The sequence below is a fragment of the Hibiscus syriacus genome, unplaced genomic scaffold (genome assembly GCF_006381635.1).
Source record: "Hibiscus syriacus cultivar Baekdansim isolate YM2019G1 unplaced genomic scaffold, ASM638163v2 tig00109906_pilon, whole genome shotgun sequence".
NCBI lineage: Eukaryota > Viridiplantae > Streptophyta > Magnoliopsida > Malvales > Malvaceae > Hibiscus > Hibiscus syriacus.
This window is the reverse complement of record NW_024062524.1, coordinates 95,177-117,236: the sequence shown is the minus strand read 5'-3', so window position 1 is coordinate 117,236 and position 22,060 is coordinate 95,177. Positions and strand designations below refer to the sequence as shown.

The 22,060-nt window shown below is 32.3% G+C and overlaps 3 protein-coding genes across 5 annotated transcripts; 1 reads left to right on the top strand and 2 right to left on the bottom strand.

The window, feature by feature from the left end:
• Nucleotides 1-3,800: 3,800 nt before the first annotated feature.
• LOC120210057 (acid phosphatase 1-like) lies at nt 3,801-6,112 on the bottom strand. Its single transcript, XM_039208880.1, has 3 exons — nt 5,736-6,112; nt 5,071-5,280; nt 3,801-3,991 (listed from the first exon to the last, which is right to left on the bottom strand). Exons 1-3 carry the CDS (start codon nt 6,017-6,019, stop codon nt 3,814-3,816), a joined length of 672 nt encoding a protein of 223 aa, XP_039064811.1. The 5' UTR covers nt 6,020-6,112; the 3' UTR covers nt 3,801-3,813.
• Nucleotides 6,113-8,650: 2,538 nt separating this feature from the next.
• On the bottom strand, nt 8,651-10,234 carry LOC120210056 (derlin-1.1-like). The gene is made up of 7 exons (XM_039208879.1): nt 10,151-10,234; nt 9,925-10,060; nt 9,765-9,838; nt 9,590-9,683; nt 9,364-9,492; nt 9,119-9,279; nt 8,651-8,946 (listed from the first exon to the last, which is right to left on the bottom strand). Exons 1-7 carry the CDS (start codon nt 10,165-10,167, stop codon nt 8,727-8,729), a joined length of 831 nt encoding a protein of 276 aa, XP_039064810.1. The 5' UTR covers nt 10,168-10,234; the 3' UTR covers nt 8,651-8,726.
• Nucleotides 10,235-12,995: 2,761 nt separating this feature from the next.
• Nucleotides 12,996-19,508, top strand: LOC120210055 (protein RFT1 homolog). Of its 3 annotated transcripts, XM_039208876.1 has the most exons (14): nt 12,996-13,116; nt 13,229-13,308; nt 13,397-13,491; nt 13,860-14,020; nt 14,472-14,623; nt 15,133-15,251; nt 15,692-15,855; nt 16,059-16,133; nt 16,949-17,020; nt 17,454-17,591; nt 17,833-17,988; nt 18,686-18,738; nt 18,821-18,999; nt 19,152-19,508. In XM_039208876.1, exons 1-14 carry the CDS (start codon nt 13,029-13,031, stop codon nt 19,210-19,212), a joined length of 1,593 nt encoding a protein of 530 aa, XP_039064807.1. In that variant the 5' UTR covers nt 12,996-13,028; the 3' UTR covers nt 19,213-19,508. The 3 variants fall into 3 exon arrangements, with proteins under 3 accessions (XP_039064807.1, XP_039064808.1, XP_039064809.1); XM_039208877.1 differs by lacking the exon at nt 17,454-17,591; XM_039208878.1 differs by lacking the exons at nt 12,996-13,116; nt 13,397-13,491 and having other exon boundaries at nt 13,236-13,308.
• Nucleotides 19,509-22,060: the final 2,552 nt, after the last annotated feature.

Below are 22,060 nucleotides of genomic sequence, written 5' to 3'. Positions count from 1 at the left end.
CAAATATATATAAAAGCTTTTAAAACCTTAAACAGTAAATCTTTAAGACATAACTTACCACACGCGTAAACCATGGAAATACTAAGACCATGTAGAATTGGTGATGTCATGGCCATGTATTTTTGAAAGATAGATGATTGGGTGAGAAAATAAAACGGTAAAGTACTCATAGTCATCCACTTATTTTTTATAGTTTCGGTTTAGTAACCTAATTTTTTTTTAAATCGTGAACAATATTACATTTTGATTCTATTTTAACAACTCTCTTTTAAAAAATAATAGAATTATTAATGTTATATTTTTTTATTTTTCAATAATAACACGATATTATTTTATGGTGACACACAAATTTCACTATTAATTTATTAACGAGTGACCAAAATAGAATATTAAATATGATTTTAAAAAATAGTTGGGTGGAACTTATTAAGTGATCTCAATAGTAAAAGGGAATATTGTTTTCCATAGAGGTTTTGGGTTCAACCATATGTGTCCGCAAGGTGTGCGTGCTTTGTCAATACGTTAAAAATATTATGAACATATATTACCTTGTAATCATCTCAAACTAAATACGTAGATTATTGTCGCGATCGTCTTTTAGGTGGGCTCAGAATTAGGTTTTGACTTGAATAAAAATGTTAGAGTCGCCACCGATCATTAAAAACATTTAGGTGGATCGAACACCATCTTACCTGATCTGCGTTTTACCAGAAATGTGTCGGGTTCGGGAGTCGATTACAGTAAATGAAGGATTAGAACCCTTGTACTGCCCTTTCGGTCTAATTAATTTGTCGGTTATCTTAATTGCAAAAAATTAAAATTTAAATCGAAATTTAAAAATTCAATTCGAATTGCTTACATTTGATCGATTGATATTATTACTGAAAAAGGCAAAAAGAATGTTAAATTGCAAAATAAAAATAAATAAATAAATATAAAAAAAGGAAAAAGTTAAAAATGGTAATAAATAAATAAATAAATAAAATCAGTAAAAGAAAAGGACAAAAATATTAAAAGGGATGATAAAATAATAATGAGACAAAAAAAAGAAAAATAAAAAATAAATAAAAAATAAAAAATACTAAAATTAAAAGAAAGAAAAGGAAATGAATTACTAAAATGAAGAATGCTTAATTAAGAAGAAAGAAAAAAATGAATAACTAAAACTTTAAAGGACCAAATCGAAATAAATTGAAAATGATGGATTAAATTGGTACTAAAAATGACCTGCAAGAGAAAAAATAAAAAGTTAGGGGGCCAATTCGAAAAATATAAATCGGGATTAAATTGATTAAATTAAAAATTCGGAGGCAAAATTACAAACGGTGACCGAATTGAATTGCGCTTCAAACTTACAGGGACAATGGAAAGGATTTAAGAATCCTCTAATTGCAAAGAGGCCCCTGATATATAAATACCAAAAAAACCCAAATCCGATACCTAAAAACCCAAAACTTCCCCGACGTAGATCTAAGCGTAAAGCTTGAAACTTTTACCTTTTCCGACTGTGAATCTTTTCGCTTCTCCCGGTGACTTCTCCTCTCCCGAACCAAAATCGAAAGATTTTCTTGTGGTTTGTGGGTTGCTTTGATTTTTATGATTCTGGGTTTTTTTGTTGTGTATTTGCTTGCTCAGTTTTCTCTACTGATTTGTGTCGATTGTTTCGACTCTGTTTTCATTGGTATTTGGATGTTGTGGTACCAGTTACTTATTGTGGTTCCGGTTACTTGTTGTTTTTCCGACTGTTGTTCTATGATCTTGTTAGCCTCACCGAGGGGCTTTTATAGCCCTGGTGTTGGTTGTTTTGGGTCCTGAACGGGATGAGATTCCTGTTGTTTTTATGGTTGTGGGTTGATCGAAAACCTCGGGATGGTTCAGTCTCGGGGATCTCGGCCGGCTTGTTGGCGCGTGCATGACTGATTCCTCCTTTGACGGCGCCCCTACTAAAATGAGTAACCTTAATCTGCTCCTTTGGGCTGAACCGATTCTGCTAGGTCATGCTACTCGGTTGGGCCCTTCTTCTAGACCTTGGACTGGAAAAAATAAAATAGGATTAATAAAATAAAATAAAACATATAATAAAAAATAATAATAATAATAATAATAATAATATATTTTCAAAAATATTTCCCAAAACCATATAATATATATATATATATATATTCAAATAATATTTTAAAACTCTCTCTATATATTTTTTAAAAATGTTTTCAAAATTATATATTATATAATTTTCAAAATGTTTTAAAAACTATATATTATATATATTTCAAAATGTTTTTTAAAAATCATATATTATATATATTTTTAAAATATTTTTAAAAATCATATATTATATAAGTTTTCAAAATGTTTTCAAAAACTATATAATATACATATTTTCAAAAATCATTTTAAAAAACTATATATTATATATATATATTTCAAATATTTTCAAAACTATATATTATATATATTTTTGAAAACCGATTTTAAAAAATATATTATATGTTTTTAAAAACTATAAAAAAAATATTTTCAAAAAATATTATACTATATATATATAAAAATAATAATAAAATAAAATAAAAAATCCGAGCGAAAATGAGTGTATACACTTACGTAAAAACAAATCAAAATGTAAATTAACGGCGTAGATTGATGAGTTATTTTGGGACCCCACAAGAAGCAATGGTGATTGGTGACTTTTCAAGTGTGCCAAATTTATTTATAAATCGGGTTCCTTGGGGACTAGACTTTGTCTTTGTTACCAGTTCGGTCCGATAATTTTGATTCCATAAGTCCAAGTCTTCAATTATCTTTTTACTATGCTTGATCGGTTAGTTTAACTTGTATTATGATTTAATTATAATTTATTTTTTAAAAATATAATTATTTAAAATAAACTTGGATTGAATTTTGTCAAGCGGATATGATTAAAAATAGTGAAAACCATATAATTAAAAAAAGCACATGGCATGTGATAATGGGACATTATAATTCTATGTTTCAACGACGTGTAAAAGAAAATTAAGAGAATAATCCAGTGAAATCCAACTCATCTGTTTTGCTTTGATATTTGTCTGATCAACAGCACAATACCACATGACCTCCTTACCTTTTAAACTTTTGGTGCCTAAAAATGAAACACCCAGCACATGTAGATTGTAAATCTTGGAAAATCTAAAGTTTATAGTTAGATTTAAAGATTAAAAGATTCAATTCATTTTAATTTTAAGAAACGCTATTTTTGAACTCATCAGGTGGTCTCAGTGGTAAAAGAGAGTGTTGTTCTCCATTGTGGTTCTAAGTTCGAACAATTGCGTCTGTAAGACGTGTTATTAATGATTAAAAAAGATTATAAACATATACTACATTGAAATCGCATTAATTTCGATCGATCGACTTAGATCTTAATTTAATGGTAAAGCAGAGACCCATGAAACAACCTTATTAGGTGGCCCATTGAGGCATTGAACATCAAGATCGTTTTCATGGGGAAGCTGTAAGGTCACTATCAATTCATCATTTTTATTTGTTAATTAAAAATAGTCTTACATATTAAAAAGGCCCTTAAGCTATAGAAACTTTTTTTAAATAAGCCCCTCATCATTGTAACTTATTATTTCAAACATCACGAGATTCTACAAAAAGATATGGGATATGATTGATGAACTATTATGATGATAGATTTGAATATGGAAGAGTTACGTATAATTTGATTGATCCCTTGACACAGTACAGTCAGTGAGTTGTAATAACAATGGCGGATTTGAATATATTTACATGTTAGAAGAATACGGTTCCTTTCGGTTCAGAAAACAAAGTGGTCTATTAGGGAACGTAATACATAGGATTCGGTAACTTGAATGAACGACTGGATGGGGAGAAGCCCGATAAATCGCTCCATTGATCACCGGAGTTCCCCAGAATCCTATATCCCTCGTCTACCATCTTACTCCTCTTCTCCGACTTGAATACTGTCGCTGGCTTGACATTGTCTTCGGGGTCTCTGCATGGAATGAAAATCCAGGAATTAGTCGGTGATCGAGGCGCCGTAATTGCAAAGCCAGAAGACTAGATCAAACATTTCTATGAGCAGATATAGTAGACACCAGAAAACCAAAGTCTAAGAATCCAGTTAAAAATAGTTAAATGGTTTAGTTAATATAAGCATGATCAGTTACTGCAATATAAAAAAGAAAAGGGACAGCAGAGTTCAGACCATGTCTCGAAACGAGTTGAAGAACTGTTTGTATACTCATCGCAGATGCTAAACATAACTAATGATGTCTCTTCTAAGCAAGGTGAATCAGAGTAAAACCATGTTTCCAGGAACCAAAGCAGAGGTATGGAAGATCAATTGCACTTTAGGTTCCATTTTCGTGTAAGACGTCGATATCGTGCACGTGTTCTACAGAAAACAAAACTGTCTTCCTCGAAAGGAGATCTAGTGAACAATACTATTCCCTGCTTTAGAACACGATTTCATAACTTTCAAAAGTTTCCTATCCTAGACGCTATTCGCATTATATACCCTGGGTGAAACTAGAAATATTATGCATTCATAATTTGCAAGGAAGCCTGTGATGGCTAAACCGAATACATTCTCCTATAAAAACGCCCGATTTCATTCTTCTCCTTTACCTTTCCTTGATTTCACACCATGGAGGTAAAAACAAGAACTAAAAGGAAAAAAGAACAGAAAAAGTGGTGCATATACGAGTTCAAGATCTACGGGCAAAGCACATAATTTGATAGCACACAATCAGCAGGACACAAGTAATGTCTACACCGAAGGCATAAATGAAATACAGTCCCCTTCGAGGAGGAGTTTAGATTGAACAGAAAATTAGGATACTCTGAGACCAAAATCTAGACCAAAGAAGCTGTCCAGCAAGAAAGATTTTAGTCTGTCATGGCAAAGAAACTAGTAACATTGACTACTCCATATAGCACCAACGGGCGGCAACAGCAACATCTCTATGCAAAGTCGGATAAAAATACCATTGCAGTCCAACACATTATAGGACATATAAGTAATAAATATCTGAATTCACAATTGTCGAACAAAAGCGTAATGATGCTCACCTTAGAATAAGCTTGTCCCAGCTCCGAAACCCTGCCTCGGTCAAATTCTCGATAGTAATAGATCTTTGCTTTTCACTTCTCCCTGTCAGAAAGAAAACTTTAAAGCCCAAATTTAAAACCTTTTCATAAAGTTTCAGGCTAGGCTCTATTGCCGGTGCCATCGCCCTATGAACCCACTTATCGAACTCAACAGGATAGAAAATCTCCAAGCTGCAAACTCACAATGAAATCCACATTAGAAATTAAGCAGTTTCAGTCCCACAAGAGAGCAAAAATTAAAGAGAAAAAAGTTGGTAAATTCAAAAGTCCTACTGATTTGAATGTTGTTCTTGCCTAACCTTTTGCATCAAACAATCAATCTAGTGCATGTCTATATTTCTCACATTCCCAAACAGCTTCTAATATACAAAACAATTCAAGATTACAGATATATGCATTCATAGATTTAAAGCAATTTAATTGCTGAAATCATTAATAAATAAATAAATAATGACATCTCCAGTTTCTTCTTCCTTCCCACATCAGCAACCACACTACTTAAACAAGAGAATATTCTAAATCCTAGCATTTGATATCAAAGGATATAAAATTCCATCTTTCTTCTAATTTCCCGCGTTTTCTTAGCAACCAAACAACATTATGAAAAATGGGAGAAGAAAGATTACCCATAACAATGCTCAACGTAGTATGGAAGGTTGGACAACAAAGTGTCATCAACATAAAAAATCCAAACGTCTTTCCCGTCTCTACTCAGCTTCAAGCTCATTGCATAAATCTCAGCCTCACTCGAAACCCTTTCGAGATCCACTATATAGCCTCGACCCATCATGTAATCTTTAACATAGCTTCCGCATTCCTTGGGTATAGTCTTCCAGGGACTCAAATTGTTGGTTTCCACAGAAAATCTCCAGCTCGTACACTCTAACTCGAGCTCTTCATTGGATTTCATGAACAGGGTCTCGATGTGTTCCGGCTATTTCATTATTAGAGGTCTTGGGAGAAGATGGGAAGTGAAGCCATCGTGTGATAAAGTGGATGGAATGAATGGAAGGAGAAGGAAAAGTTTGAAGAAGAAGGGAAAAAATGGGGAGTTTTTCTCGGAAAGAATGAATTTGGATTGTGAATTGAGGAGAAAACAAATCTGGGTATTGAAAAGAAATTATATAGAAGCGAATCAAGAAAGATGAGGAATTCAAAGAAATGATAAAGCTGCTTTCTTTTTCACGTGGATATGGTGATAAGGGAAAGAAGAAGAGAAAATGCGTTTCTTTGAAGTTGGGATGGAGAGAAAAAGAGATGTAAAAGACAAAGCTTTTGTAGCAATAACGATTGATGATCTGAAGAGGAAGACTGTGACGTGTTGGCCGGAACCATGCAGCGGAGGGAAAAACTTATTAGAATTAAGGGGTGCGTGGATTGAGGAATCTTATACTATTATATTTGGTTCCGATTTTTGAAATGTTATATTATTACAAAATATACCTTATAATATACGATTTTAATTAAATTTTTTTAGATTTGCCAAAATGACCAACTAAATCGCAATGCGATCTATAATTCGTAACGCGATCTCCGGTATCGCAAATCAGTTTCCAGATTTGCAACGCGATTCTGACTATTACATTGCGATTTTCCAAATTCGCAATGCGATAGTCCAAAATCGCATTGCGATAGTACTGTTCACCGTTGCGATAGCACTGGTCACCGTTGCGATAGCACTGTTCACCGTTGCGATAGCATTGTTCACCGTTACGATAACACTGTTCACCGTTGCGATAGTACTGTTCACCATTGTAATAGCACTGTTCACCATTGCGATAGTGATCAAAATAAGAAGAAAACTAATTAATAATGATCTTGAAGGTAGTTTACCTGAAAATAAATATAGTTGAAGGATCAAATCGTGAATGAAGCTGATTGTTATCTATGAGCATTGTTTATCATTCTATCTTAAAGATTTTTAATTATTGAGTAATTTTTTGTTTGTGATGATTATGATGATAGTGAACATTGTTTATAATGAAGCTGAAAACTGTACAGAGAGATCAACACATGGTTGCCCATATGAATTTTCCATGGACCAATTTGCTGTTGGGTTTGAAGCTAAAACATTCCATGGTTTAGTATTTGCCTGGTCTTGATTGATGAGCTATCACTGTCTCTCTGAAATAATGCATCAGTTTTGGTTCTAGAGATGTTTCACTGACATACTGAAAAAAAATTTACTGTATGAAAAAAAAGAGTTTTGTAAATGAGTCTTAAATGCATCATCCTATGTTAATTAAGAACTAGACCTATTAGAATAATATTAGAAAAAGAAAATGCACTTGGATCCAAATCTTGTGAACAGTACTATCGTAACAAAAAAAATACATTCTTAAACTTAAATTAATCCATACACCATTAAAGAGAATTCAAACAAAAAAAATCTCAAGTTTAAAGCTTTTTTGCATCATTATGGACAGAAAGCAACAGTAATATCGTAAATTCGCAATGTGAACAGTGCTATCGCAACGGTGAACAGTACTATCGCAACGATGAGCAGTGCTATCGCAACGATGAACAATGCTATCGCAATGCGATTTTGGACTATCGCATTGCGAATTCGAAAAATCGCAACGCGAATTTAGAAAATCGTAATGCAATAGTCAGAATCGCGTTGCAAATCTGGAAACTGATTTGCGATACCGGAGATCGCATTGCGAATTATCGATCGCATTGCGATTTAGTTGGTCATTTTGGCAAATCAAAAAAAATTTGGTTAAAATCGTATATTATAAGGCATTTTTGGTCACTGAGGTTATTTTCTCTATATATAATGTTATAGTATTTTGTTGATATAATAAAAAAATATTTTTAAAAAGTATTTATTAAATTATATTTGTGACATTATCTTTAACTTAGGTAGAATATTAAAAAATAAATAAAAGTTATACAAAAATTTAATTTTAGATTAATTGAGTTGGTATATAGTAATCAAATATTCTTATTTTATATTTTATTTGACATTATTTAATTGATAAAGTAAATAAATTTTAATGGTAAAATGGTTTACAATAGAATTTGAATTCCTTTTCAGTTTTCTGTATTCTTTTTGGGTTAAATTCTAGTTTTAATCTCATTAATATGTAAACATTCAATATTGAATCCATATATTTTGATTTGGCAGAATTTATCCTCCTATTTTTCTAGTATTAATAGTTAGTCTAAATTATTAACACCGTTAATTATTTCAGTTAATATTGACGTTGAATTTTTCTTTAAAAATTATATATCACCCAAATGCTTAAGGTGTTTTATTCTTTAAAAAGATCGCATAAAGCAGTTTAACTTAATAAAATTTTAGATATCAATTGATTTTTTTAAAGAAAAAAATCATGCTAAAACATTAACAACAATAGTTAAAGATATTACCCATTAAAAAAACTAATAACATTACAAAAAGTAGAAAGACCACATTATATCAAATTGAAGTACATGGACTAAAATTTAAACTATTACATAGTAGACTGACCGAAACAACAATTTGACCTTACTCTTGATGTGCCGTTATATTGACGATGCGGATCATATAACTTATATAAGGCTACAAATTCAAGGAAATTCATTCATATCATATCATAAAACCTTGTATAGTATTAAGATACGGTCCATAGTTAATGACCTAGACGGTGACTTTTCCCCCGAAATGCAACACCATCGCCTGAATTACTTGCCTGGTTCGGCTGCTCCTGCTCTGATGGAGTCGTACTCGATTGTGCTCGGTTGCCGTTGAGTCTGTAGCTTCTTCCTCGGAAGGCAACTCCGGCATTCGGATTGGGCTGCACCGAAGAATTAACTTGGATTCCCTCCCCCCAATGTGCTACTATTTTGTGACTGCAAACGCTCATTAAGGACTATAACACAGTTCAAGGTTCCGGTACGAATCGGTTAATCGATAAAGATATATGTACTCGATGCTTCGTCCGAAATGCATCGAGTTAGATAACGAGTTTAAATTTCATCATGCGTGAGTTTATTTAGTATATAATTTGTACATGAAGGATACACCCAAAGAGGGGTCTTGAGAACATATTTGCCACCAGCAAGAGGGTGAAGCACTGTTAAAAAGTAATACAGATGCCCTGCAACCATCCCTATGATATCTTCCGTTAATGGAATCCCAAATATCAGATCCAAAGCTAGCAATGCCCATGGTAGGTAAAATCCCTGACATTAACAACATCCAACATTCACAACCTCACCCGACTCAATATTAAGACGATGTTACAGTTCGTAAAAAAATCGACGTACCTTCAATGTTACGACGCCATAGATGCTGATCCGCGCATTCGGGTTCTCTCGGCTCCAAACGTAGACAATCATGAAAACCAGGGAACCGGCCATGAAAGGTGTCCATAGAAATGGAATGGCAGCCATCACCTAAGACGATCAGTCGAGCATGATTTTGGTTGAATGTTTGATTATTTTTGGTTTCTGATATGAAAAATGAAAGAAAACAAGTCATTTGTTTTCTCACCAAAAGTGATAATGCTCCAAAGATCAACATCCAGACATAATCTGCAGTCCTCTTGTCGAAGGCCCCTCTTTCTAGTAACACACCATATCTTGCTCTGTCAAAACATACTCGTATCAGACACATATTCGACATATCCGATCTAGTTAACATAGAAGAAAGATACTCGAAACATCACATCATTATAAGACGGACGGCAAAAATGGGCGAAAACGACCCGAGGAAGAAAAAGTTGGAGATGAGCCTCCAAACCTGCAACAAAAGAATATCAACGATGAACAACCAATAAAGCTCTCCAAGTTGTAAATTTGATTACAAAAAAGTGTTAACAAGTTCACCTGGAAACGTTTAAATACATATTGGTAAGAGAGAGCTATGTTCCAGGGATCATAAAGATCAAAATACAAGGCGGATGTGGTCATCAGACAGGCCACTCCATAGAACTTGCTCACAGGCGGTAATGATCGATAATATCTGATCAAATTGTAAGTTAATAAACAATTAGACCCGAATTTAGAAAAAGAGAATGCTCGAAATTCAATGAGACAAAGGAAGAAAGGTTACTGTGCTGGTGTAGACATTGCAGGAGCTAATGCTTTGTCTGTAGAATGAGGGATTATTTACATGAATACGATTGACTAATAGAATGGCTTTGCTTTGTGGAAACACACTAATGGCCAATGGCGTGAGTTTTGAGTTGGCAAAGTCAAGTCAAGAGAAAAACCATAATAGTCCAAGTCTTCTCTTTTAATGTTCACAGCTCATTGGACGGGCCACTGACATTGCAAGATAAAAACCTGTTATCGGAAACTCTCAGGTTGGTTCGTGTTTGTAAAAATACTTGGTCTCCCACGTCCACTCAAATGAGTAATTATTGCCAATATTTGATTAAGTTTGCTAATGGAGTCCATCTTTTATTCACCATCGATATAGTTAAGAAAATAAAAGAAAATAGACGTGGTTTGCACCAGACAAGGATCAAGCATACTACAACAGATTAATTGAAATAGAACAGTTGCTAAGGGTGAATTGAGAAAGGAAAAAAAAAACCGAGTAAGCAGAAGATTAGCCATCCGGAAAAATAATTTAATTATATTAATATAAAGGACTTAATTTATTAATAATAAAAGTTGAATTATATAATTAAATTAAATTAAATTAAAGGTTTATGATTTAAATAAAAGTTTAAGTTAAGTTTAATAATCTAATAAATTATCATTTTTTTAGTTTTTTTAAATAAAATATTAGAGATAAATATATTATGAATTTTTGAACAACTTGAAGGATCAAAATAGAGAAGAACATGGTATGTGACATATTATTATTATTATGAATTTTTTTGTGGCACATTGAAAGCCTCTCGGGTCACTATTACCATGTTGTTTAAGAGGGCAAATGTAATTATTTAGCATCTAATTTTAATATTTATGTGTAGTATAATATTTATTTTTTTAGTATAATTATATATTTAATTTTCATTTTCATATTTATGTTGATATTTATTTAAATTATATGTATTTATATTTAGAATATATAACATGTATTGAGATAATAGGAATGATAAAATAGCTTATTTAAAATATATTATTGAAATTGATAATGAAATTTAGAACCTTAATTGACTTACGATGAATTTTTTTAATGGAACTTCAATATTTTTTAAATGACATGTTATATACTAAATCTTCAACGTATTTTTATACATTTTAATTGGTCATAGAAAATTAAAGATTTAAATTATTATTGTTCCTATTATGAATTTCTTTTTAAAATTTTATCTTATTTTTATTTGAAAATCAAATTGTATTATAGTGCAAAGATGTTCTTTTTTATCGAATAGATTATTAAGGACATATCATCTTTAGAAGGTTTGACGTTCATTTTTCTCCATTTCACTCTTGAAATTTTTTTGATATAATTTTATTTTTGATTTTTAAAAATTTAAATTTATCATCAATTAAACATTTGAATTTATATAAACTAAAATTTAAAATATAAATCTTAACATTTTAAATAATTTTTAATTTATAAATAAAAATTAATTGTAGTTTTAAAATTATATAAAATAGTTTGGAGCAAGTTGTACATAAAAAAGTAAGGGTCAAATTGCAACCAAAAAAAATACTAGAAGATACCTTAACCTTTATTTTTTTGGCTTAAATATACAAAAGGTTCCCAACTTATGCTCATTTTTCTAGTTTAGTGCCTAATGTTTATTTCATTCTAGTTTGGTACCTAACGTTTCATTTCGTTACTCAAAATGGGTCAAGCCGTGACAATCATTTAAGTGACACGTGTCGCAATCTCATAATTTTATTTTTTTAAAAAAATATATAGAAAATATTATTATATTTATAAAAAAAACCTTATTTCTTTTAAAGTACAAAAAAGCCTCAAAATACATAAAATCCTCAAATCCTAACACTAACCCACCACCGCGATCACCGTTGTCGATGTAGTCCTTGTCATCATCATAGTTATAAGTCGTCGTAATTGTCGTCGATTGGCAATCGAAATCGCTTGGGATTGCAATTTTCATCATAGGATTCATAGGGTATAAAATATCGATTCGTCGTCGACCAGTCATTAATTAGTCACAATTTCATAGGGTTTTGGTCGCCGGGGGAAGGTGAGGTCAGGTGGAGCTTCGTCGATGGTAAAGAGCGATGGTCGGCGTTAGTTTAGGGGTATAAATGAAGGTTTTCAAAGTTTTTGAGTTATTTCAAAATTTATGTGTTTTATTTTTTAAAAATATATAATTTTATTTTTTTAATTTTATATAAAAATGTTAAAATTATCATATTGTGACATGTACTTAATGGAGAAAACTAACGGTTGGTCACGGCTTGGCCTATTTTGAATAACAGAATGAAACGTCAGGCACCAAACTGGAATAAAATAAACGTTAGGCACTAAACTTAAAAAACAGGCATAAATTGAGCACATTTTTATATTTAAGCCCTTTATAGTTTCTTTTCACTGATTTTATGAGTGTAATACTATCTAATTTATCTGAAATTTTAAAACAAAACATATTAATCTAATTATTTAAATATTTTTTAAATATAAAACTTAGATATTAAATTTAAAAATCACCCTAGATTATTTAAAAATATAAAAATGGATAAATATCATAATACATTATTTTTTATTAAATAAGTGATATTATTCCTGAAGTTTAATTTTACACATAAAATTTTAATTTAATTATATATATATATTAAAAAATTACTATGTTTATTAATTTTCATATCAAATAAATATAATTATTTATATATTTTAAAATTGAAAATGTTCTCATTTTTTTCTCAAAAAAAAGTTAGACATAATAATTATTCTAAGTATTTATTTTCTTTGTGTAATACAATTCATGGATTCGATTTCTTTAGAATTTTCTTACGAACCAAAACCGGCGAGCCTAAACTAGTAAGACCCGATCAATATGTCTAAAGCTTCGTTGAGAGTTCCATCTGAAACTCCCAGTGACAGTGACCATGCAAATCTATCTCGCACTTTCAAGTACTTATTGGGTTCGTTATTTCTCCTTTTTTCCCCATCTTCTTTTATTTATAATCGCAACACTCGTCAGTTGTGTTGATTTGTTTTTCTTTCTTTGGTTGAATTTCGTTTGGATTTGTGTAGCTACTCAGTTTCTGTCAAGAGGAATCCCATTCATATTCAATTCATGGGTAGTGAGGCACCTCACCCAGGAGGACTATGCGGTAGCCGCAACTATTCTTTTCCCTTAATTTTTCAACACTTAGATTTCATTTTCATTTCGTTATTGATTGATTTCTTCTTCTTTTGTAGGTGTATGCTGTTCAGTTCCATCTATTTGTGACATGTATTTTGTTTCTTAGCCGCGAAGGATGCCGGCGAGCCTGCATGCGTGCTGATATTAAATTGTGATTTCTCTTTCCTTTCTCATTGATTTCATTATATATTCTTTCGTTTATTTGCTTCATTATGATAATTTTTGCTTGCTTGTTTTATTTGTCTGATAATGCTTCATAAGTAGGCAGTAACGTAGGTCTTTGGTTTTACATGGTGTCATATAAGAAGTAATTAGGTCATAGTTTTCCAATTTTAGATTTTTTTTAATATCAAATTTTAGTTTGTCTAATTTGGATGAACATTTGTAATAATCTTATATTGGGTTGAGAAGAGATAGCTCTTGGGTCATCCTTTTGATACATTTTGAATTTCAGTGATCATTTAGCTTTATGCATTCTAGTTGTTTGTTTACGCCTAGAATTTGTGTTTTGTGCTACAGTGACGGTGCTTCAGCAAAAGACAATGTTGCGAACTTGTTGAAAGTGGCCTGGATCTGTTTCCCACTTGGAGTGGTTATCACGATTGCAGCTTGTGTCTTTGTCTTCTGTTGGCAAGGATTACATCATTCTGACCCATATGCTCAAGCTATTTTGATAAATGGTATTTCATATAACTGCTTCAAAACTCTCTACTAACTCTTCTGCCTTTCTAAGTGCTATTCATTGTGAAAAATGTCACTTCTTTTCACATGCAAGTTTTGCATTTTTGGCATGTTTAGCTCTGAATTTGTTAATGTTGGCTCTTGTGATGTATTCCAGTGCTGCAACTTCTAGTACTATAAAACTGTAAACCCTATGGAACGGATTTTGTTCAAAAAAGAAAAGGTTAAAATGACTTTCTCTTATATGAATCAAAACTCTGGATAATATTGACCAAACCCACCTGAAATCACGGATTCACGGTATTACATCTTAAATAAGCCAAGATTCAAAAAACTTCATCTGGAGTCTGAATGAGACCAAATTAATTGTAATCAGCTGATTATTATGTTCGCCATTGGTAATACTCCTTTTAGAACAATCTCATTCACTAGCTTAACTTTTTTTGGCAGGTAGTGCATGTATATTAGAGCTGTTGGCGGAGCCTCTACATATCCTTTCTCAGACATTATTTCTACTCAAACTGCGCTTGATGGTTGAAACTGCAGCTACGTTTTCACGCTGTTTAACAATGTACATTCTAATTGTGAACCTCACTAACATGGTAAAGCTTTTGAGGCAATTATGTTGTGATTGTTAATATATACATGTTGTGGATCTGCCTGTTGGCAAGGTGTGTTGTGTCTGTGTTTGATGGTTACATACAAGTATATTAATGATTCTTGGGTTAATATTCTGAGATGAAATATATTGCTTTGTTCTGGTATTCTGATGTTACCAAGCATGTAGTGTTCTTGGAACTGTTTTCAGCAGCTAATTGTTGTTGCTTCTGCTTGTGATGCATGAGGCTGAGTGTTTTTTGAGGTTTATGGTGGATCATTAGGCATTTGAGCATGAACTTAGGCACTTGATGTGAGAGCTTTCATAGTTTAACTACATATATTATGATTTGTCCTGTTCTACATCTCTTATGTTTCTCTTCTTTTCTTATATGCATGTAATATTTATTTATTGTTCTCGTATATTTTCAGTTTTCTTCTGATTTATGTGGGTTTGCCTATGAGAGCTTCCATTGTAACTTCTTCGTGATACGTTTGAACCTGATTCCTACAGGAGAAGGGAATTGTCTTTGCATTGTCTCAAGCAGCATACGGAGCCTGCATTTTTCTGGGTTATTGGAGCTATTTTCTTCTTTTTCGTGCATTTAGGAGTTCTGATCTTTTTCCTTTCAGGTACTGGTCCTTTTATGCTTGACCTCATTCTTTCTGGGGCAATATGCGTGCTTGAATTGTTAGTTCTCCTTGCCCTTATTTGTGGATAAATCTAAAATAAGATTTGAATTAATGGTAGATAAGCCATCTGCTTTTCTCGACATTGACCTGATGGGAATTTGGGTTTCCTCGTTAATTATTATCATGATGCTAACTTAGAGCAGTCATCATAACTGCTTTATCTGAGTACCTTGAGGATCCTATACGTGCATTGCACTTTAACTTTGTTTTAGTGACCTTTTACATATAATGTATCATTGGTTCTTCTAAAAATACCTCTTTTAATTATTATTTTTAATGTCTGAAGTGCTCATTTATTTTCTGAATAATTTAGTAGCTACTTGCTCTGCTTCTTAATTACTTTTCCAAGAATATCCATAAATAAAGCACAACTTTTGCAGAGTAGGACATATGATGAATTTTGATAAGCAGCTCTCAAACATGTGTATGTTGTTTACCCTTCAATCCTTTCGAAAGTTGATCCTTCAAGAAGGAGAAAAGATTGTCCTTGTATGGTTGGATACCCCATATAACCAAGCTGTGTACGGACTCGTAGACAAACTAGGTGAGTAGTCAGTAAAATTACCGCATACTTTACAAAGTTTTAGATGGTATGTTTCTGGCACTCAACTATTTAGTTGATATAATGCAATTCCTCTTGTCATTTGTTACTGCAATTGAGAAAATGTATTTGTCTATGTATTTATTTTTTCCGTTTAAGGAGCATATCTAAACCTTCCTTCTTTTTCTTTTTTTTGTTGAATTTAGGGAGCTTGGTGGTTAGGTTGGTGTTTCTTCCTTTTGAAGAAAGTTCATATTCCACATTTGCTCGGTCTGCATCAGGTTTATTACTCTCCTTTTCCTTAGTTCATTCTGTGAGGATAACATTAATATTGGAATAGTTTCTTTGACTTTGTGTCTCAACTCTCAGAATTCTGTCCATATATTTTCTATACATCAAGTAATTGCACTCTTGTGAAGGGAATGAAGTCAGATTTCTATAGGATGTTCTTCTGAGCACTTTTCCTTTGAGGTGAAAGAGATAAAGAATAGGTATATTTTAGGAAGTGGAAAGAAAGAAGCACTCTCCATTGTTACAAGAAAATTTTCTTTTTGTTCATCATCTGCACAATGAACATGAATTGCATGTGTTTGGGAGGTTGGATTAATTTAATGGTGCTGCCACAATATAAGACAGATGTAGCATGTCGATAATTTGTATAGTTGCATTCTTTCTTGTAGCTTGGTGGTTTTTCTCTATATTGTGCGTGAATTGAATAGCATATTAGAAATTTGTATCACCTTTTATGTCACTGATCAATTATTTAATGGGAGTTTGTTTGGATATAGTAATTTATGATGAATCTTCCTTGGACTGTTAATCTGCATTCCACCATTCATGTTTCATTAATTTCTATATGTTGCATCCTAAGGCCTGAACTAATCTGTGATCTTTGTTTTATTTGTTGTTGATATTCAGAGAAGTTTATCTACACACCTGAACTCAGCTTCCTTTTCCTTTAAACAAGCTGCTTCATGCTTCCATGAAGACTTAGCTTTCTAAATGATTTGCCTTTGAAAATTCATACGCTCAACACTTGTTCTCCTTAATTAAGATGGTACTTCCTAACTTGTATCATTTTGACAAATATCAACAGGACAGTCTCCAAATAAAAGCAAGAACTTAGGAAGATGTCTTACTGAGGCCCTGAAGCTTGTTTTACTAATTGGTATGTTCTTAAGTTTTTTGAATCTTGTGATATTTCCTCTTCTCCTAGAATCAGTTTTGTAAAATATTTTAATATAATGAAATTCTTAATTAATTATGGGTTAATATATGAATAATATCATAATTTCGGGACTTAGAATAGTAAAACAATAGTGCTAGAAATTGAAACTGTGATTTCTATTTGCTGATCTTCAATGCCCTTTTTTTTAGTGATGATATAGTTGTATATTGTAATCTAAGTAACAGTATTCTAATGCCAATTTTTGTTTTTTTTTTTCTTTATACTATTATAACTTCATGTCAAGAGACAACTTGCTACCTCTTCCTATCAGTTTAATATGCCTTAGCAACCATTATGTGCTTGAAAATCATTTTTCCTTTTTAAAAAGTGATGTTCTTTATATGTTTTCCTCAAGTTGATACTTATTTTGTAGGTCTTATATTTTTGGCATTTGGTCCAAGTTACTCCTATTGCCTTATCAGACTCTTGTATGGTCAGAAATGGAGTGATGGAGAAGCTTCAACAGCCCTCCGTTATTATTGTGTCTATATCATTGTTTTGGCTATGAACGGTTAGTAAATTTGGGTTATTATGCTTGTTAATTATGGATTGGGCTGCCTAAACATTATCCTGAAGCCTCATACTGGACATGATTGATTTTGTCTCATTCTTTCTCTTGTTTCCTTAAAACCTGGCATATTTGCGACGGTGCTATAATATCAATGCTGACGTGGCTGAATTTTGGATACACTTCTTGCTGTTAGTTTAGTTGCTTGTGCAGGATATTGTTCTTATATTTGGTTTTGCATCAGGGACCTCTGAAGCATTTCTTCATGCAGTTGCAACAGAAAACCAACTCAAACGCTCAAACGACTCTTTGCTTGTATTTTCATTGATATATGTAGCTTTGAATGTCCTTCTTATACAATCCGCCGGTGCTGTTGGTTTGATTCTCGCTAATTCTTTGAGTATCCTTGTCACATTGAAGCAATTTTCCTTTAGCTATAAGCATTATTTTCAGTGATTTCAGTCAACCAGGTGCCGCAGGAACATTTTAAAATCTTGAGAAGTAGTGTTGTTGAGCTGTATAGAGAAAGAGATGAGTATACTGTGTTTATGCTAAATTTGCACATTCTTATTACTTTTTTTTTCTCAAACACGTGTAGTTCAGCATGCTTAGTGCACTAGCATTAATCTTCCGATCTGTGTCAGAGCTCTGAACTGTCAAAAACATATCTTTGTTGTGGCATCTTGTGATGTGGAAGCTCCGTTTCCATGTAACACAAGTCTGGATGAGATTATCACTTAAAAATTAAAGTGATTCAGTGACATTACTGTCAAGTAAAAAAAATGCCTCGAGGAAATATCTTTTCAGCAATTTCTGATATAAGGCTTTGCATATTTGATTTCTGTCCTTTGACTTTGATGTTATACTGGCTTGCCTATTTATTAATTTTTTGATAGGAATTGAAGGACTCGTTAAAAAACCCCTTCTTGATTAAAAGAGTTTTAAACAAACTCCTTAATCATCGGAAGGAGGAAAAGAGTGCCTTAGGATTTCATTGAACATAAGAAATTACCAGATACAACCAGAAATCCACCCCCCAACATAAACAGATGTGGTTTCTGAAATATGTCCATTCTGTTTACTTAACAATTAAACAGATATGGTTTTTAGGATTATCTACTCAGCAATTTTCATCAAACACTTTTTCCAGGTATACTTAAGCTTGTATAAGTTATCACATTTTAGTACTCATTTCAACTTTTCACTGAATCACGGTTCCTTGTTTTCTGCAGGAGTTTTCATCATTTTCTTTCTCCAGCTGTTTACCTTCAGGTTGGACAATTCTGTTGCTATCCGGTGTAGCTACTCTTATTTCAGAAAAAGTATTTCTGGACCGTGAAAATTTTTGGACATCCTTTTTGGTTCATTTTTGCATTGGGTTCACTTTCTTCTGCATCTCAGCCTTTGTCATGTAAGTATCATCCTGTCTCGTGCTTCGATTTTTCTTATTTCATAAAGCTTTCCAACTTATCATTGTTTTTTAGTTTTTACCTTATCAACACATGCATGCTTGTCGTTTATTTATTTATTTATTAAATTATTGTTTTGTATCTTCATGAGTAGTTTTCGGCGTGAGAGGTCTTTTATCAACAAAATTATCCGTTTCCGCGACCACTCGGACTGAAATCAAGAAGTACCATAACTGCATCTTGAAATTGAAGGTGGGATTATTTTCCTTAAGATTACTTCTAATATTCCCCATAATTTATCATCCATTGAATGAGTTGTGATGGGGTTTGTGAATTTTGGTTGGTAGTTATGAATTTCATTCAATTGATAAAATGCAAAGGAAATTCTTCCTAGCAAATATAGAACAGTAGAACAGACATGTCAGAAACAGAAATTGTACCAAGTATACTAAATGATAATTTCAAGAATTTTTATTCTTCTGAATGTTCAACAAGGCGAAAGCTGATGATATGTACATGATTTACAGTATTTTCTCTTGTTCTTCGAAAGGTTCAAATTCTTTTGAAGTTATTGCTTTTTACTGACAATTCCTGTTGATGTCACTGCATGTCCCCAATGTCACATTGATAGACCAGTCAGGGACTGTAAAATACATGGCAAGTAAAAAAAAGAAGTGATAGATTAGAAGTGTCTGCAGATTCAATGCCAGCGTGAATGCCTCTTCCAAGAATCGCCAGAGCTTTTCTATTCATTTCTGCTAAGTAGTATGGGGATACATACTTTAAATCTGGATTATTCAATTTCTGATAGAATATGACAATGGACACCAATCGTTTGCCATTAGAGGACAAGACAGTATAATGTGTTCAATTTTTGCTGTTCTACTGTTTACATTTGTTACTGAAATTTATTCGTTTAGGTTTTCAAAAAGGCTTAAACTAAAAACAAGTCCTTAAACTGTCTTTTTTTTGGTTTAAGCCCCTAAATTACTTTTTGGTGAAAATAAATCCTTAAACTATTATATATAATCATTTTAAGTACTTAAATTATTTGTTGGTCAAAATAAGTCCCTAGACTACGCTCTTTTTTTCTGAGTCCTTAACCTATTCTTGGGTCAAAGCGAATATTTAATTTTGTGTGATATGTCGATGAGATGATGGGAAGAAATTTTTTCAACTTTTCAACCGAGAAAATAGTAGGACTTACGATGGTTACATATAATAGTTTAAAAACTTATTTTGATTAAAAAATAGTTTAGGGATTTAAAGCAAATGGGCTTATTATAATTTAAGCCTTTTAAAAAAATAGGTTGTTTCACTTTGTTTTGTCATTACACATATCTCAATCAGTCTTGAAATAAATAAAGAGTTTAATGGAACATTTTATTTTGGTGCATTTGTATTTTCCTTGAAAATTTTCTTTGTAAGAATCATTACTAAGATTTTTTCCTATTGAAATTTGTTGTTTGTAATAACCATTTGTATTCGCTTTTACATGAAAAAGGTTATAAACGTTTAAGAAAAACCATTATAACCCATCATCATGGGGTGAGCCAATGGCCCCATTCTTTTAAACAAAAGAAAACTATATATGATTATATACGAATGCACTATGTTTACATGTCTTCAAAATATTCTACTATTGCATAGTACATAATTCAAAAGAGAAAAGACAAGTCATCTAGAGTAATTGGTTATAAGTTCATCTAGAGCAAGTCGTTATAAGTTTTCAGTTGATATCTCTCGTCTTCCTTAAGTTGTGGGTCCAACACTTATTATGAGTAAAAATCTTCATCAATTACTGATCTTACAAGCTGCTAATAGGAGTTCAGGGGTCAATCTGACCAAAATTGCCAAAGTTTAGGGGCAAATTTGACCAAAATAACCAAGTTCAAGGGTCATTTTGTGTTTTAAGCCCTTTATATATGTTACTAAAATAATGTCTCTAAAGGAAAATAAGGCATATGGGGGCCACATAGAAGAAAGTTATGATTCATATAGGAAACCCATGGGGGATGCATTGGCTGTCATCCCTTGTTATTTGTAATAATAGGGGTTTGATAAGCTGTGGCCGAACCAAACAAAAGGTAGAAGGAAAAAAAAAAGTGGGGGAAACAAATGGAAAACTGATGATGAAGAAGAAGACCGATATGAGTGCAAGCATCCAATTTCAACAACCCTAAAACAAAATCAGCGTGTAGTAGTTTAGTTGGCTTTTCATTCGCATATCTTCTAAAACAAAATGATGATGCTTCTTTATTTTCTTTTCCTTGGTTTTATAGGAATATGAGGTGATTGGATTCCCTGGTGGATTTCATTTCTCGTGCTAAAAGAAATCATGAGTGAGTGCAAGCTACTTCACACGAAAATCTCCTATGTTATGTACCGGAGTCCACAATCCACATTTATGCATGTTTGCATTTCAGTTCGAGAATCAATCCTTTTTCATTTATTCAGTTTTAGTTAAGTTGATATTATTATTACTGCAAAAAAATCAAAATAGGTGCTAATTAGGCTAGTTAATAATAATGACAATAAATTACCTTCATCAACCAATTTGACTAGCAAAGCTTTGGCATTTATATTTTTTTTAAAAGAAGGCACATGCATATGGTTTCTAATTTGGTCAAAAAGCAATCTTCCATTGATAATTTCAGTTGTAGAACGATGGGAAAGAAAGTGTCTAAATTAGTCAAATGGGTTTTCAAAGTTCTTAAGTATTTTCTGGTTTGGTGTCTCCAATGAAGCTGCAAATTAGGGAGCCACACCAACTTCATAGTTCAATAGCCTATGTTCCTAAAATCAAGTCTTTAAACGGAAAAGGAAAATATAACCTTACCTAATAAACACACAATGAATCATGAATGGGGCAGCATTGACAAACTGTATCCCTTTGTGCAGTTTGTGATTTTGTTTAAAGGTGTTAGTTTTAAAAGAGTTTTATTTACTGTTCTCATTGTTTTTCAATGCAAAACTTAAATGGATAAACTATGCTTTTCATCCCTTAATTCGGATCGTGTTTGTGTTTTGGTCACTCAACTTTAAAAAAAAAGTTTGTTTCAT